Source organism: Stenella coeruleoalba (assembly GCF_951394435.1).
Source record: "Stenella coeruleoalba genome assembly, chromosome: 11".
In the NCBI taxonomy this organism is placed as follows: Eukaryota; Metazoa; Chordata; class Mammalia; order Artiodactyla; family Delphinidae; genus Stenella; species Stenella coeruleoalba.
Window position 1 is genome coordinate 57,350,956 of NC_137157.1, and position 16,260 is coordinate 57,367,215.

At 49.5% G+C, this 16,260-nt stretch overlaps 1 protein-coding gene across 1 annotated transcript; it reads left to right on the forward strand.

Annotated features, from left to right (window-relative positions):
- Positions 1-189: 189 nt before the first annotated feature.
- AVIL (advillin) lies at positions 190-16,227 on the forward strand. The gene is given in 18 exon segments (XM_079936042.1): positions 190-377; positions 1,714-1,788; positions 2,510-2,706; positions 4,109-4,224; positions 4,227-4,420; positions 4,664-4,866; positions 5,322-5,400; positions 5,529-5,627; positions 6,311-6,667; positions 7,149-7,286; positions 7,391-7,549; positions 8,339-8,518; positions 10,001-10,146; positions 10,255-10,399; positions 11,875-12,063; positions 12,690-12,758; positions 13,917-14,033; positions 15,477-16,227. Coding segments are annotated over 18 exon segments (2,643 nt in total). The 5' UTR covers positions 190-311; the 3' UTR covers positions 15,591-16,227.
- The last annotated feature ends 33 nt before the right edge of the window (positions 16,228-16,260 follow it).

The following is a 16,260-nucleotide window of genomic DNA, read 5'->3' on the forward strand; positions in this document are numbered from 1 at the left end:
TTAGCATATTTGTCACCCCTTCAGTAAATAGTCATGGCTGTGTTATCAGAGCTCTTAACAAGGAAAGTGGCAAGTGGGAAGCAGAATTTCCGGTGGGGATCCCTGGGCCAGCCAGCCTTACGACATGAACTTGGACAAGTCATTTTCCGCATCACTGTGAGATAGTGCAGGGATGCACCACAAGGACCTGGCAGGATGGCTGACAAGAGATTGGGAAGTGAGTTAGGAGGAAAACTGGCTGGATGACTGCTGTGAGAGGCGTCATCTCCGTGCTTGCTCTGTGATGTTTCAGTCCCAGGAAGACAAGCGCCATGTCTCTGAGCAGTGCCTTTCAGGCTGTGGGCAACGACCCTGGGATCATCACCTGGAGAATAAAGGTGAGCTGGGCTGGATGGGGGCAGGAGACTGTGGTCTGCTGAAGGCCCTCCACATGCCTCGATCTCCTGTCTGTGGTTCATCAACAGTGAGAGGCAGCTCCAAAGGGCACATTTTCCGATCCTTGACCCCTCCTGGGTGCTCAGAGCAGGCGGGTGACAGGTGGAGGAAAGCAAAAATAGGCTTGCCTTTTATCTAGCCATCTGCACTTCTAGTAAATGCCCTGGAGAGATGGGTGGGGCCCAGGCCCACCCACGGAGCCCTGAGACACCTGGCCGCTTCTGTCAGGACAATGGAACCTGTCTTCCACGGGGCACTCTGGCTCCTGCAAGGTGGTAGGAAGATTTGGCGAGTACAGCACAGATCGGTGCCCTGCTCATCCCTTCTCCCACTCGGGGCTTGAGCCCCTCTGGCTGACCTCGAGCTCTAGCGGTCTATAGTTGGGAACCGCCCTGGCCTGGCAGCCTCACCCCACCTCCCTGCTCTGAGCCCAGTGAGTGGCTCTGCTGCAGAAAACCCAGAGGTGATGCCCCACCTCACCATCCTCCACCACGAGGGGGGCCACAGCCCCCTAGCAAGCAGCTCAGAGCTTGTGAGAGCCCAGGTCACTCCCACTGTTTTAAGGCTCCCGGTTGATTTAAAAACTAATAGGTACTAGAAGAGTTACGCAAACTGTGGGATATTTAACATTTTTACATTTAACACGTATTTTACACAGAATACACTCAAACATGACTGCAGGCTTACCTACTAGGAGGTATGATGAAAGTCCACATCTGAGGCCATGGGAATGGCTCTCCTGGGACGAGCCACACATGCTGGTGACAGGTGCATCAGGGCTCCCACCCAGACTCCAAATACAGAGCCCTTGGCAGGGAGCCTGCACATGGCTGGCAGTCCCCCCCAGAGCCTCACAGAATCCTGGCTCCCCATTCTGTCAGAACTTGGCCAGCTCTGGGTGGTCAGAGTCAGCGCTGAGGCACTCTGGTGCAGCGGCTCAGAGATGGGCTTTTACTTGAGGGCTTACACCCAACTCTGCAAAGGACTGAGGCGGCGCACAGGCTCTTCACAGTGTAGCAAGAAGAGGCCGGGCAGGCGGTGCGAGGAGGATGGGGTGAGGACAGGCACCCGGATCCAGACCCAGGGCCGGGCAGGTGGAGTTCAGCAGAAGCCAGAGGGGTGACCGCGCTAATCCTGTGGCTGGCCGCTACGCCCCGTGGGGACATCTCCCCACTCTCCCCTGCCGCCTGTGTCAAATGACGGCGTGCAGGGGGAGGCCTGGGGGGGTCGGGGGAGGAGGGAGAGAATGCAGCCTATACACACCCCTTGTCCTTCCAGAAAATGGAGCTGGCACTGGTGCCCCTGAATGCCCACGGCACCTTCTATGAGGGGGACTGCTACATCATCCTCTCGGTGAGCACCATGCCCCCCATTCCCATGAGCTGCTCCCCTGAGAGCCAGCTCTGGGGCCCCACTGGCAGATCTGCCCGTGAGGTTAATCTGGTATCCATCTTGATTCTTCCTCGCTTTTATATAGAACAGGCCTCCAGTTTGACTATCAAAGGGTTTCTTAGGCCAGGGTTTTAAATTTTGCATCAGAGGGTATGGGTGTGGCCCTCAGTCTGAACCTCAGCGAGTCGCCTACAGCAGCACTTCTCCCTCTGGGACCCAGACCCCAGATTACAGTGCTGTGAAGGAAGGCCAGGGGGAAACAAGGCCACCTCTGGCCTCAAAGTACTCATCTAGCGGAGGAAACAATCTCCCACGTGGACAGCACTGACAGAGCCATGCAGATGGACAGCAGCGCTGTGCCAGATGTGCAAGTGCAGGGGTGCGAAAGAGCAGCAAGAAAAGCCTGCAGTCCAACCCGGAAAAGATCCCCATTGGTCTCTGTTTATTTTGAGAACAATAAGCTGTCAACATTCCCCAAATGTGGGGAGGGATTTGCGCTGCCAGGGCTTGAGCCACGGAGGAGGTCTGCACCCGGGCCACTGCAGGGAGGGAGGGAGAGGCCCCGAGCCTGCCAAGGGCAGGACACAAGTCACCGTAGGCCACGTTCTTCCCACGCCAGAAGGGCCAGCAGCGAAGGGGAGGCGAGCTGGCCCCTGACCTGATCTCTCTGACTACATCCCAGACCCGGAGAGTGGGCAGCATCCTCTCCCAGGACATCCACTTCTGGATTGGGAAGGACTCCTCGCAGGATGAGAAGAGCTGCGCAGCAATCTACACTACGCAGCTGGATGACTACCTGGGGGGCAGCCCTGTGCAGCACCGGGAGGTCCAGTACCACGAGTCCGACACCTTCCACGGCTACTTCAAGCAGGGCATCATGTGAGTAGCTATGCACAGAGCAAGGACGTAAGCGCAGTTTACCAAAGAGGAAACCAAAAGGGCCAAAATGTATATGAAGAAAGTCATCAGAGAAATGAAAATCCAAACAAAGCCATCATTTCCGCCTACTAGAGCAGAGTAACTCAGAGAGCTGAGAGGCGCCAAGTGTCCTCGAAGCTCTGGGGAGACAGGTGCCCTGCTGGTGCAAGTGAGAACTGGCCCAGCATTCCGGAGAGTAGTCTGCTGCCACTGGGGCAGATCTCACCCCCGGCGTGTGACCCAAAGGAGCGCTCACCTTCCCAGGTCCATAAGGGCACATGAACCAGAACGTTCACATTAGTGGTGGTGGGAAGCTGCAGGCAATGTGGACAGGAAAAACTCCGCGACACAGCGGAGTACAATGCCACAGCTGGAAGCAACAGATTAGAGGCACATCTGACATGTGGACAGACCTTAAAAACATGGGGCTTAGGGAGCACAGGTAGAAACAGGCTTGAAATATAGAACAGAATGCCAATCTCTGTTTTAAAAAAAAGTACATAAACTCAAAACAACAGGCCACATTTTACCAGAATGAAAATAAAAAGACTGATGTTAAACTGTTAGAATGGATGCTTATGGCGGGGAGAGAAAGGGGGGTACGGTATGCAGATAAAAGGGAACACATAAATACTTACTACAAGAGAGGGGTCTCAATAAAGGCCAATGGTGAAAACCTTCCACGAACTGAGGAGCTTGATTACCTCAAAACTTTGCACTTGAGATTGAAAAGAAAAAGGAATTCCAATGAGCTTGAGAGTTCTGAGGCTGGTCCAAGGCCAGCTTCTTGCAGGTCAGCAGTCCCCACTGAGGACCTACTGGGCACAGAGCACCACACTGAGTCACCAAGGAACCCTCTGCTCCCCGTGGCTTTCTGCGTGCCCTTCACGTATGGGACCCCTGGGGGAGGCTGGGCTGGGGTGAGGGCCAGGGGCGGGAGAGCGGATTCTTGGAGTGAGATGGTTTTTAAGGCCACGGTGTCATTAATGTTTCTGCTCCCGCCTGACTTGTGCCCCTCTCCCCATCACACGCGACATTCACACAGTTTCTAGAACGAAACAAAACAAGTTCTTCTGTGCTCTGGGGACTTCATCAGTGATGCACCCTCTGTCTGGAGAACTAGTCCTCTGGTGGTTGGTTCCTACTCTTAATATCCCAGCTCAAATGTCAGTCCTTCGGAGAAGACTGCCCTGAACATGCTGTCTGAGTGCACCTCTGTGGCAGTGGTGACCAGCATCTATGTTTACCTGCTCATTTACTGTCGTCACCCACGTGGGCAGAGGTTGCATGTGTGTGATCCACAACTGTCTCCCCAGTACCTAGCACATAGCAGGTGCTCAATAAATAACGGATGTTCCCTCAGCTACAAGAAGGGGGGTGTGGCCTCCGGGATGAAGCACGTGGAGACCAATACCTACGATGTGAAGCGGCTGCTGCACGTGAAGGGGAAGAGAAACATCAGGGCCACCGAGGTAAGTCCTGCCCCTTGTCTGTCCTGGGCCCAGGGCCTCTCCGCCTAGCACCTAAGAACTCCTCCTACATAATGTCTACCTCTCCCCTGCAGGTGGAAATGAGCTGGGACAGTTTTAACCGAGGTGATGTCTTCCTGCTGGACCTTGGGAAGGTCATCATCCAGTGGAATGGCCCAGAGAGCAGCAGCAGGGAGCGTCTGAAGGTGTGGCCTGTTCTGTTGCTCCCTCCCCCACCCGCCGCAGGGCCTCACGGGCTTGCACTCCCTCAGTTGCCCTTTCCTTCTTCTTTCCTCGCTGGCTCTTTCCTGCCCTTCAAGCCAGACCCCTGCCTTTGAGCAGCATCTGTTTCAGAGACAGGCCACGTATGTGAGCCTGCGACTCAGCATCAGGGTAACTTCTGTGTCTGGGATCCAGGCTGCTCCTCCGGTCCTCGGGCTTTTTTACAGGCTATGCTCCTGGCAAAGCATATTCGGGACAGGGAGCGAGGGGGCCATGCTGAAATAGGAGTGATCGAGGGAGACAAGGAGGCGGCCAGTCCAGAGCTGATGAAGGTCCTTCAGGACACCCTCGGGCAGCACTCCATTATCAAGCCTGCGGTCCCCGATGAGATCACAGATCAGCAGCAGAAATCAAATATCACGCTGTATCAGTGAGTAGCTAAGCCTGGCTGCTGGCTGGAAGCTGGGGTAGGGGGAAGGTGTCCCCCCAGAAAACTTCTGCTTCGCTCCTCGTTTGGGGCGCAAGTGACTGGCTTTCTTTCGGTCTTTTTCAAATGCAGCTTCTATAAGGAGCTCGGTGTTCCCTGAGCAGCTACCATCTGCTCTTGTTAGCAACTCTTCCTCGTCTCTGGGGGAGACCATTTCTTTGCTCAGATCTATACGTGCCTAGGGATGTGGACAGGATAACGTTCGGAAGAGAGATGCACAAAAGTCTCCTCCACAGAACAGAGTCCATCACATTCCTGTCTGCATTCAAGCCATGCCTGTCACAAGAAGTTGAACTCTACCCAGAAACTCCATTCTAAGACAAAGCCATGAAATATCAGATTGACTACACGATGCTTTGTAGAAGAGAAGGTACAGGCTAACCTCTCCCCTTCTCTAGTGTCTCAGACTCAGCTGGGCAGCTGGCGGTCACAGATGTAGCAACGAGGCCTCTGGTCCAGGGCTTACTGAACCATGATGTAAGTAGAGCTTGGGTGGGCTTGGCTTGGGGTAGCCAGACCTGGCTTCAGAGGCAGACTCTAGGGAAAGGCCTTCCTCATGGTCTTGGGCAGGAGTAACCACTTTTATCCCTGACCGTCTGCTTCAGGACTGCTACATCCTGGACCAAAGTGGAACCAAGATCTATGTGTGGAAAGGAAGAGGAGCCACAAAGGTTGAGAAACAGATGGCCATGTCTAAAGCTCTGGTAGGAGCTATGGATGTGCAATATTGTCCAAAAAATTCTGTCCATAACACATCAGATGTGCTCAGAGAGCCATATTAGGCACCAGAGCATAGAACATCGCAGTTACATACATAACTTCAAAGTCAGACAGACAAACTGGGATTCAAATCCAGGTTTAATGCCATCTCCTGGGGTGGTTGTGAGGATTAAGTAACATTTATAAAGCACTCAGAACAATACCTGGCACACACACCTGCTCAGTAAAAGGTGGCTGTTATTATTGAAGGAGGTATCACATATCAAGGTCAATGGCCCTGTCCTCAAGGAGCTTATGACATTGTGCAGACCCATGCAGATGAACCAGGCAGGATGCACTTACAAAGCAAAAAAGGGGCAAATGAAGGTGATACAAAGTCAGTAGAGTACAGGAGTGCTGAAGGAACACAGAATAGAGGATCTTACAAAAAAAAAAAATCAGTAATAATCATGACAGGCCAATGAAGAGATGTCAGAATGTTCTACTCAGTCCTTTCCTTGAGGCAGGTAACTTGGTCCCTAGACAGAAGTGAGTTAGAATTTGACTCTAACTCTGAGAAGGGAACAGTCCTACCAACTGGCTTCACAGGGTTGAATCACCAGCCAAGTCAAGAGCCCAGTGCACTCCCGGACTGACCTGTCCTTTGGGGGCGGGGGGGCACCCGCAGAACTTCATCAAGATGAAGGGCTACCCCAGCAGTACCAACGTGGAGACCGTCAGTGACGGTGCCGAGTCAGCCATGTTCAAGCAGCTGTTCCAGAAGTGGTCAGTGAAGGAACAGACCGTGGGTCTGGGGAAAACGTGCAGCATTGGTAAAATCGGTAAGGTTGCCCCCAGATCGTGTTTTCACTGCCGGGACTCTGTAGAAAGGCAGGCACAGGTGCTTTTTGCTCACTTGGCTTCTCCCAACCCCTTCCGTGCAGCTAACGTTTCCCAGGATAAATTTGATGTGACTCTGCTGCACACCAAACCAGAGGTGGCAGCCCAGGAAAGAATGGTCGACGACGGCAACGGCAACGTTGAGGTAAGCCCAGTGACCCACATCCCAGGGCAGGCGGCAGCACTGGCCCTCCTGGCTGCTCTGCTCTACGGAAGAGACACGTGATTCCGTGTCTGCTTTGCTTTCCTTTCCACCTCTGGCACCTCAGGACTATTCAAAGAGGTGTCTGAGTCTGCAGGGTTTTCCCACAATTCTTCACATAAGTGAAAGGTAGATACTCCAGTGTGCTATCAATAACTCACCTGGCAGACATATTCAAATCATCTCTGAGCCATGATGGGGATGCATCTGACCAGGGACGATCCAGTTCTTGGGATTCAAATCATGCAAATGTGATAAGCCCTCACCACTGGAAAGAAGCACCAGAGCGGGAAGGTATACTTTGAATGGACGTTAGTGCCTCACCCACCTGGATTCTCTGCTAAGCATGGCCCAGTTCCCTCCAGGTAGCTGTTTCTTCACGGGACTCCCATCTCTGGGGAACTGTGTCTCCTTCTATGCCTAGGTCTGGAGAATTGAAAACCTAGAGCTGGTCCCCGTGGAGCATCAGCGGTATGGCTTCTTTTATGGGGGAGACTGCTATCTGGTTCTCTATACGTACGAGGTGCACGGGAAGCCGCACTACATCTTGTACATCTGGCAGGTAGGCCTGGGGCAGCCTCTCAGCTTTGGATCCTGGCGCCTCCTCTGGCCACTGAGCTAGGGCCGGGGGTAGCAGGGACCCATCGCACCCGCTCACCACTACAGGGCCGCCACGCCTCACAGGATGAGCTGGCAGCCTCGGCATACCAGGCGGTGGCGGTGGACCGGCAGTTTGATGGGGCCCCTGTGCAGGTTCGGGTTACCATGGGGAAGGAGCCACGCCACTTCATGGCCATCTTCAAAGGAAAGCTGGTTATCTTTGAGGTGAGAGCCCTCAGATAAAATTATACCATAAGCAGAATGCTCAGAACCAGCAGGTCAGCAGGAGACTACAGTAGAGGAGAGGAGGGGTAGAGAGCAGGGCTTGGGGAAGACATAGACAAGAAGCGGGTGAATCTCTCTAAGACACTGAAGTGAATCCCGACTGCCTAGGGCTTCAAGTCCAAACCACTGCCTAATTCATGTTCAAGGTCTTTTATAATCTGACCCGTATTACCTGTGCAGGCACATCACCCTCAGCTCCCTAGCCTACACACTCCACGCCAGTCAGGTGGGTGTCCTCATTAGACCTCACATGTGCCATATCATTACCTGTCCACCTCCCCCAGAGAATGTGCCCCTTCAGATTCAAGTTCCATTTCTTCCATGAAGCCCTGGCTGAAGCACTACCCCAAATGTATAATGTCACATGTTTGATATACGCAAGTCTGTGGTCAAGTCCTAGTCTTGTCATTTATTAGCCAAGTTTCTAAGCCTGTTTCCCCATCTGCACTGTGGGATAATAATACCCACTTCACAAAGTTATTATGAGGATCTATAAGATGATGTAGATAAGGCATCAGCAAAGAGCCTGGCGTATAACCAGGGTCTCATAATGAAAGCTAATACTATTGGTACCATAACTCCAGCTCACCTCAACCTCTCCCAGTTAGCCTAGACGCTCCTTGAGGGCAAAGACGGTGTCAAACACATCCATGTTCTCCACAATGCTAGCCCAGTGCCCGGCGCATATGGTGCACCTTAGTTCCAGACGCTGCTTTTCTCTCTCTCTAGGGTGGGACTTCCAGGAAGGGAAATGCCGAGCCCGATCCTCCGGTAAGCCTCTTCCAGATTCAAGGAAATGACAAATCTAACACCAAAGCGGTGGAGGTTCCAGCCTTCACCTCCTCCCTGAACTCCAATGATGTCTTTCTGCTGCGGACCCAGGCAGAGCACTACCTGTGGTATGGCAAGGTAGGATGGCTGGCCCAGTGGTCATACCAGCCCCTCAGAGCCCAGCGCTGCACCAACCCTCCTGTCAGCAAGGGCAAAGGAACTAAAGAGTGGGCTGGAGCAGTCCTCAAGAAAAGGAGCCTTTTCCTAAAGGATCTTCAAAGGGACTGACAATGTTCCCCACAATTAGGCCTCCAGTTAGAAACTCACTAACACACTGCTTACGTCCAGGAGACCCTCCATAAACCTCTGAACACATGGAGGCTGGACGCAGGCTGGATAAGTCAATCTTTCCACACCAGTTTGGTGGACTGTAACAGGACGGCCATGAACACTGAACAGAAACACTAAAAATGTGATTTTTGTCAATTTAGATTGCATCTGCATTAGAAAGCACTAAAATTGTTTTGCAAAAGAGAATTGAACAGGAAAAGATGCTCAACATCATTAGTCATTAGGGAAATGCAAATGAAAACCCCAATGAGATACCACTACACACCTATTAGAATGACTGAAAAAAAAAAGATATATCAAGTGCTGGTGAGGATGCGAAGCAATAGGAATTCTCACACATTGCTGGTGGGAATGCAAATACGGCCTTTGGAGAACAATTTGACAGTTTCTTATAAAACATACACTTACCGTATGACCCAGCAACCCCATTCCTGGGTATGTACCCATGCGAAATAAAAAACTATCTTCACACAAAAACCTGTACACAAATGTTTATAGCACCATTATTTGTAATCACCAAAAACTGGAAGCAAACCAACTGGAGGATGGCTAAACAAACAGCGGTGCATCCATACAATGGGATACTACTCAGCTATGGAAAGAAACAAGCTGTGGACACCCACAACTGCAAGGATGAATCTCAAATGCATTATGCTAAGTGCACAGTGCACTAGCACAGAGGCCACATAGTGTATGATTCCATTTATGACATGCTGGAAAAGGCAAAACTATCATGATGGGGAACAGATCAGTGGTTGCCAGAGGTTAAGGATTCAGGGAGGGTTTGACTACAAAGGGGTAGGTAGCCCGAGGGAAATTTTTTGCAGTGGTGAGATGACTGTTCTGTTTTTGTTGTGGTGGTGGTAGCATGATTCTATGCATTCGTCAGGAGTCATAGAACTCTACGGCAAAAAGAGTGAATTTTCCTGTATATAATTTTTAAAATACACTTAAGTTTTCTCTTAAAAAATAGTCAAAAGTAGGTGCTAAAATTCCAACTGAAAGCAAAACAAAGGTGACTTGTCAATATCCACTGTGGGTTTCAGAGTTTAGTCTTGTCCTTTGCCACCACTGTTTTCCTCCGTGTCCCCGCCCCTTGCCCCCTGCCCTTCCCAGCACCAGAACAAACCTATCTATCTCCCCGTCCTGAGGTACTGTGGCTTGGTAGATGATCCTGGCTGCACTGAGCTATTAGTCTCAGACACTTTTTTCCCACATCAATGTGCCTGTGTGCAGCTAACATCTGTGTTCTCCCCACCCCACTCTCAGGGGTCCAGTGGGGATGAGCGGGCAATGGCTAAGGAGCTGGCCGGGCTTCTCTGTGATGGCACCGAGAACACAGTGGCTGAGGGCCAGGAGCCAGCTGAGTTCTGGGACGTGCTGGGAGGAAAAACTCCCTATGCCAATGACAAAAGGTACAGGACCACAGCATCCCCTCCTCTTGGCTCCCCCTGCCTACAGACTTGTGAACAGCACATGATTCTAAGCAGCTCAGTTCCTCTACTAAATGGACTGTATTGCAGACTACAGCAGGAAATCCTAGATGTCCAGTCCCGTCTCTTTGAATGTTCCAATAAGACTGGCCGTTTCACTGTCACTGAGATCACAGACTTCACCCAGGATGACCTGAACCCAGATGACGTGATGCTCCTGGATACCTGGGACCAGGTAAGACAGCCAGAGAGCTTAGAACAAATGACAAAGATCCTCAAGCTTTAGGCTATTTTTTGTGTAGTACCTCTCCCCAACCCCCCCAGATAAAGCCAGGGTAGCCCTGGACCATCCCCAAGCCAATCAAACATTTGTCAGTGGTGACCAAAGGAAGAACCTGCTTTTTGCCAGGGCTGGAGAGAATAGAAGGTTGTTTAAAACTCACCATCCTGGGAATTTTCCCACTTTGCTTTAGGAAAATCATGCCATCCTATCATCACGCACTCCATTCTCTCAGGACCAAGGGCAGCAGGCTCCACACCCAGGGATATGGGCCTTTTAGGGAACAAAGGGATATGAAAGCGTATCTTCAAGGCCACCCCTTCGCCACATCCCATTTTCTTCAGTTTTGCTCAGCAAACATACTCAACACCTTGTCTGTTCTAATCACTGTGCTGGGTGTGGTGTCACCAAGGCCAAGGGCCTCATCCTACTCTCAGAGTTTACAGGCTGAGCGGGGGTGGAGGAGACCGGACATAGAAACATCATTTTAGTATGAGGGAGGTACGTATGAGGTGCCATGGGAGCACAAATAAGGGGCACTCAACACAGTTTAGGGGCTTAGTGAAGACTTTCTGGAGGAGATGGCTCCCAGACTCAAAGGATAAACAGGCATTAATCAGGTAGAGGGCATTCAGGCAAAGGAAAACCAAGGCATGAATAGTCTAGTATACAGGGAACTACAAATAGTATCGTCAGAGCATAGGACAGAGTTAAAGAGCACGCTAGAGGTGGAGCTAAAGAAGTAGCGGTGGGCCTTACCTACCACGTCAAGAAGTTTGAAATTCATCCGGGAAAGCTACTGAAATTTAAGCAGGCGAGTGACATGGTCAGACTGTGCTTTAGATAGATCACTCTGGCGAGTGTAGGAGAGGAGGGATGGCTTATGAGGAAAAAGACTGTATGTTGGGAGACCAATCAGCAGACTACTGTCCTAGTCCAGTAAGAGCAGCTGCTGGCCCACACAGGAGCTGTGGAGTAGAGACAGAGGGATGGTGACAGATTGGACAAAAGCATAGGAGGTAAATTAGCTAAGTCCTGGTGTTATGGAAGGCATTTAGGATGACTCCCAGGTTATTGCCTTGGGTGACTGAATGGACACCATTCACCAAGAATGGAGACACAGATACAAGTTTAGAAAAGAGCTACATTTGGGGGGTGTTACACTTGATGTGCTTGGCGTCAGCCAAGAGGAGGTGTTTTGCAAGAAGCTGGATCCAGGAAGCTAAAGTTCAGAGAGAGAGAGTTCTGGAGGAGGGACTGGAGATGTAGATTGGGGAGATACATAAATCAAAATGAATCTGAGAAAAGCTTTACTCTGATGAGGCTGTGAACTGCTGACAGGTAAAGACAGGGCAGCACGTATGATCTAGTATTGATACTTAGCCCTTGGTATGAGCTCAATAACAAATAGTCAATCTCTACCACAACAGGTGTTCTTGTGGATTGGGGCTGAGGCCAACGCCACAGAGAAGGAGAGCGCTCTTGCTACCGCCCAGGAGTACCTGCACACTCACCCCAGCGGCCGCGACACCGGCACACCAATCCTGATCATTAAACAGGGGTTTGAGCCTCCCATATTCACAGGCTGGTTCCTGGCCTGGGACCCTCACATTTGGAGCGTAAGAACAGAGAGGACCGGGAAGATGTTCTTACTGCCAGGGCGCTCGGCACTAAGAGCTCAGTGGGATGGCGGGGTACTCAAGGGCTTAGTAAACCCAGGACCGCATCTCCCCCACTCCCTCTCCCCTCCCCGCTTTTTACTTTCCTTCTCTTTCGCGCCCACCAGGGCACTAAGTCCAGTTAGAGAATTCACAGCTTGCCTCAGGAACAAGCAGTGTGTGAAAAAGTAATAAAGTTTATAAAGTATATCCACACACATTACTTTTTGAGCTCTACATCCTGACAGCTAGGGAACAGTTTCCTGTGTTAACAGATGAGGAATCTCAGAGGAGAAGTTATTTGTCTGAAGTCACAATTAACCAGTGGAAAGAAGCCAGGTTTACTGACTCCTAGTCAACTGCTTTTAGTATGGAGCATTGAGGGGCCACCAGCAAAGAATGCAGACCATGTTTAAGTACCTCCCAACCCTGCATAGACCCAGAAGGGGGGATTTTCATTTTTGCTTATCCTGAAATGTCTTCTGTCCCCTGGCTTTTTTGCTTCTCTCGAGGGTACAGACCAGGCCTGACATGTCCCTCCCCTATAAGCAGCATCTCATGCTGTATTTTCTATTTCTTCTTTTCAGGCAGGGAAATCATATGAACAGTTAAAAGAAGAGCTGGGAGACGCTGCTGCTATCACGAGAATCACTGCTGTGAGTTTCTTGGAGGAGCTATTCACAGACAACCAGAGCCAGAGAGAAACAGTAAATGCTACAGATGCAACATGGCCAAAATCCTATCATGTCCTTCTTAGCATGACTCTGGTGGTCTATTTTGATATGAAGATTGTTTTAATCGGTAGAAATGCAGGTCTCAGAGCCAAGTTCCTTATTTTACTGCCTTCCAGAATTTAGAACAGACTTGCTGTTTAAAAAAACAATGAAAACAAAACCAAATTTTATTATTCAACTCTCTCTGTCATTCAGGACAGATTAAACTTATTGTTAGTATTTTTCAGAAATAATAAGCTTCTAACCCACATGATAATGTTTATCAGTTTCTGACAAGGGCGTCCACAGAAACTCAGGCCATTACCCCTATTTTTTTGTTGTTGTTGTTGGTGGTGGTTTTTGTTTTTTGCAATACACGGGCCTCTCACTGTTGTGGCCTCTCCCGTTGCGGAGCACAAGCTCCGGACGCACAGGCTCAGCGGCCATGGCTCACGGGCCCAGCCGCTCCTCGGCATGTGGGATCTTCCCGGACCGGGACACGAACCCGTGTCCCCTGCATCGGCAGGCGGACTCTCAACCACTGCGCCACCAGGGAAGCCCTTTTACCCCTATTTTAATGGCCAAAAGAAGTGGAGCTTCTGGCCAGGAGTCCAACAGCTCTTTAACATCAGGACAAATACATGGCACCACTGTCCGAACCATCTGGCAGTTTTGTCCTTTGTGCTGTACAAACTCAAGATTCCAAAGCTAATGGCAATGTAGCATCTTTAAAAAATATTTAAAAGAAGTAGGACTTGAATTTGAAGTCATTTGAAGACTGGAAATGTAGAGCCCAAGTAAAAGTACCAATAGAAGGAATGTGATCACAGTATTTAAACGATGTTTAAGCAAAACATCTACGCCAAACTGGCTATACAGGATTTACCTTAGACTTACTGAATCACTTTCCCAAGAAGGACCCTAAAATCTGAATATTTTAGATTCCCAGATGATTCTGACATGCAGCCAGTTTTGGGGACCATTGTTCTAAAGGATGATTATAAAGTGGTAAAAACCAAAATTTAAATATTATAAACACAGAACTTCAACGGCACAGACCTGAAGAGTCTTATCCAGTGTCTACATTCTTATCTTCCCTAGGATATGAGGGACACAACCCTCTCCCTAAATTCTGAGCCAAAATATTACCCCGTAGAAGTTCTGTTGAAAAATCAGAGTCAGGAGTTGCCTGAGGATGTGAACCCTGCCAAAAAGGAGGTGAGTGGCTGCATCTGATGTACGTGGAGCTCTCCATGAGTAAAGCACCTTCTCACTATACAGCCTAGGACAGATCTGGAACACTGTAAAGCACTCAATAGACATCTGAGTCACCCAGGAGCTCAAGCCGAAAACCCAGGGCTCCTTCTTGCTTCTTTTTTCTCACCTCCCACATCAATCCATCAGCTAGCTTCCATTCACTGCTCTCCATCTCTCTGCTGCCAGTATGGTCCAGCCATCATGGACCACTGCCATAGGCCCCCAACTGGTTTCCACCCCTGCCCTACAATCTGTTCCCCACATAACAACCAATGGGCTTCTACAACAGATGATACTTTTCTATTTAAAACACCCTGAATGGCTTCCCACTACACTTAGAATCCAAAGTTCTTCTGATGGCCTCCAAGGCCCCAAACAATCTGGCCCCTGCCCACCTCTGACTTCATCTCACAGACCACTACCCTCTTCACTTACCGCCCTTCAGCCAGTGGCTGTTTTTCCGTTCCTCGAACATGAGCCTTTATGCTTGCTATTGCTCCTGCCTGAAAACATTTTTCTCCCAGATCATCAGACAACCAGCTCCTCCTCACTATTTAGGTCTCAGTTGCAATGCCACCTCCCCAGGAAGGCCTCCCCTGACCACCCCGACACTGTCTCCCTCACCGCCTATAGTCCCTTTATACTGGGTCACCGTCTATCTGCCCCACTCCAGTGATACCCTCAAGAGCAAGGACCTTGACTGTTTTGTTCACGCCCACATTCTCAGCTTTTCAGCATCTAGAATGGTGCCCAGCAGATCACAGGCACACCTTAAGTTTCAGCTGATTGAATTAACAGTCATGTTGAATGAACTAATTTATTTCCCCCTTGAAGCGGAAGGGCCTCTGGATTTTCCACAGTGTCTTATCTAACCAACTCTTAAGTATCTGGGCTGCAACTTTCTTGAAAACAGAGACCATGTCTTAATAATTTTACTTGCACAGTAAATATTCATTAATCATTAATAAATAAATGTTAGGAGAATTTTATGCTCTCATTAAGGTCCACCTGATCTTGCATTTGAAAACATCCAGATAAAAAATGGCAGATAAGGGCAGAAAGCAAGGAAAACCATCGATTTAGTTCTCCATTCAGCCAAAGCCTAATGTTCAGAACTTGTACATAATATATAACCCATTTCTTGTCCTTCTGGCAAGACACTGGTGCCAGGTGGGACTGTGCGCAAATCCAGCCAGGGCTTTCAGAGGCCAAGGTGGGACTCCACAAGCCAAAGAACTCTCCAATGAATAATTTAAGTCCATTAAAAACTTTCTGAAGAAATCATTCTACTTCCCCTTTCAGGGAACTACCTGGGACTCTCTCTTGGCCCCATTTCCCCGACCCCGTTAGCACTGACAGGTGCTAGGTCTTCCTTCTAACTGGAAACTTTGTCTTCTCTCTTAGAATTACCTCTCTGAACAGGACTTTGTTTCTGTGTTTGGCATCACAAGAGGGCAATTTGCTGCTCTGCCTGGCTGGAAACAGCTCCAGATGAAGAAAGAAAAGGGGCTTTTCTGAGGCAAGAAGGCATCTGCCTACTGCGAGACCCCAGGAGAAAGCAGATAGTGCCAGTACCGGGAAAGAATTTCTCTACTAATTTCTGCCTAACATCCAGCTACTTAATGTTGATACAGTAGGCTCTGCAAATCACAGCATGTTCTCCATTTTTCTCATCCCTGTGTTCCTTAGTTGTTATATACCTAAAATGTTAGCTACCCACTTTTTAATTTTTGTGGCCTCAGCAGAAAGCACTAAAACTGCAGGAATCTGGAGAAGTCAAAAGTAAGAGAACAAAAAAACTAAGTTTAAAGTGTTTAATATTGGGGCAAGGGCCTAAGTTTGTTTTAAATCTTAAGATCGGTATTTCCTGTTTAACCCACAAATCACTGAAGTTATTCACATATACACCCTGAAGTCAAAATCTAAATGCTCAGAACTGTATGTGCCAGAGACTCTGAAATTTTCAAATAAAGATGCCTGTAAGAGCAAAAGGGAGGTTTTTTTTTCAGTATTTTGGGTCTGCCCATTATGATAACTATTTTGTTCTACTGGGAGAAATGTCTCAGTACTGGGCAAGTAAAGAGACACTGCTGAGTGAGCTCTCTGGATAACTGGAATCCCTGTTGACCTAAGAATGCCAAAATCTGCCTTACAGCTGTCCAGGAAACCTCAGTCCCCACCCATCCCC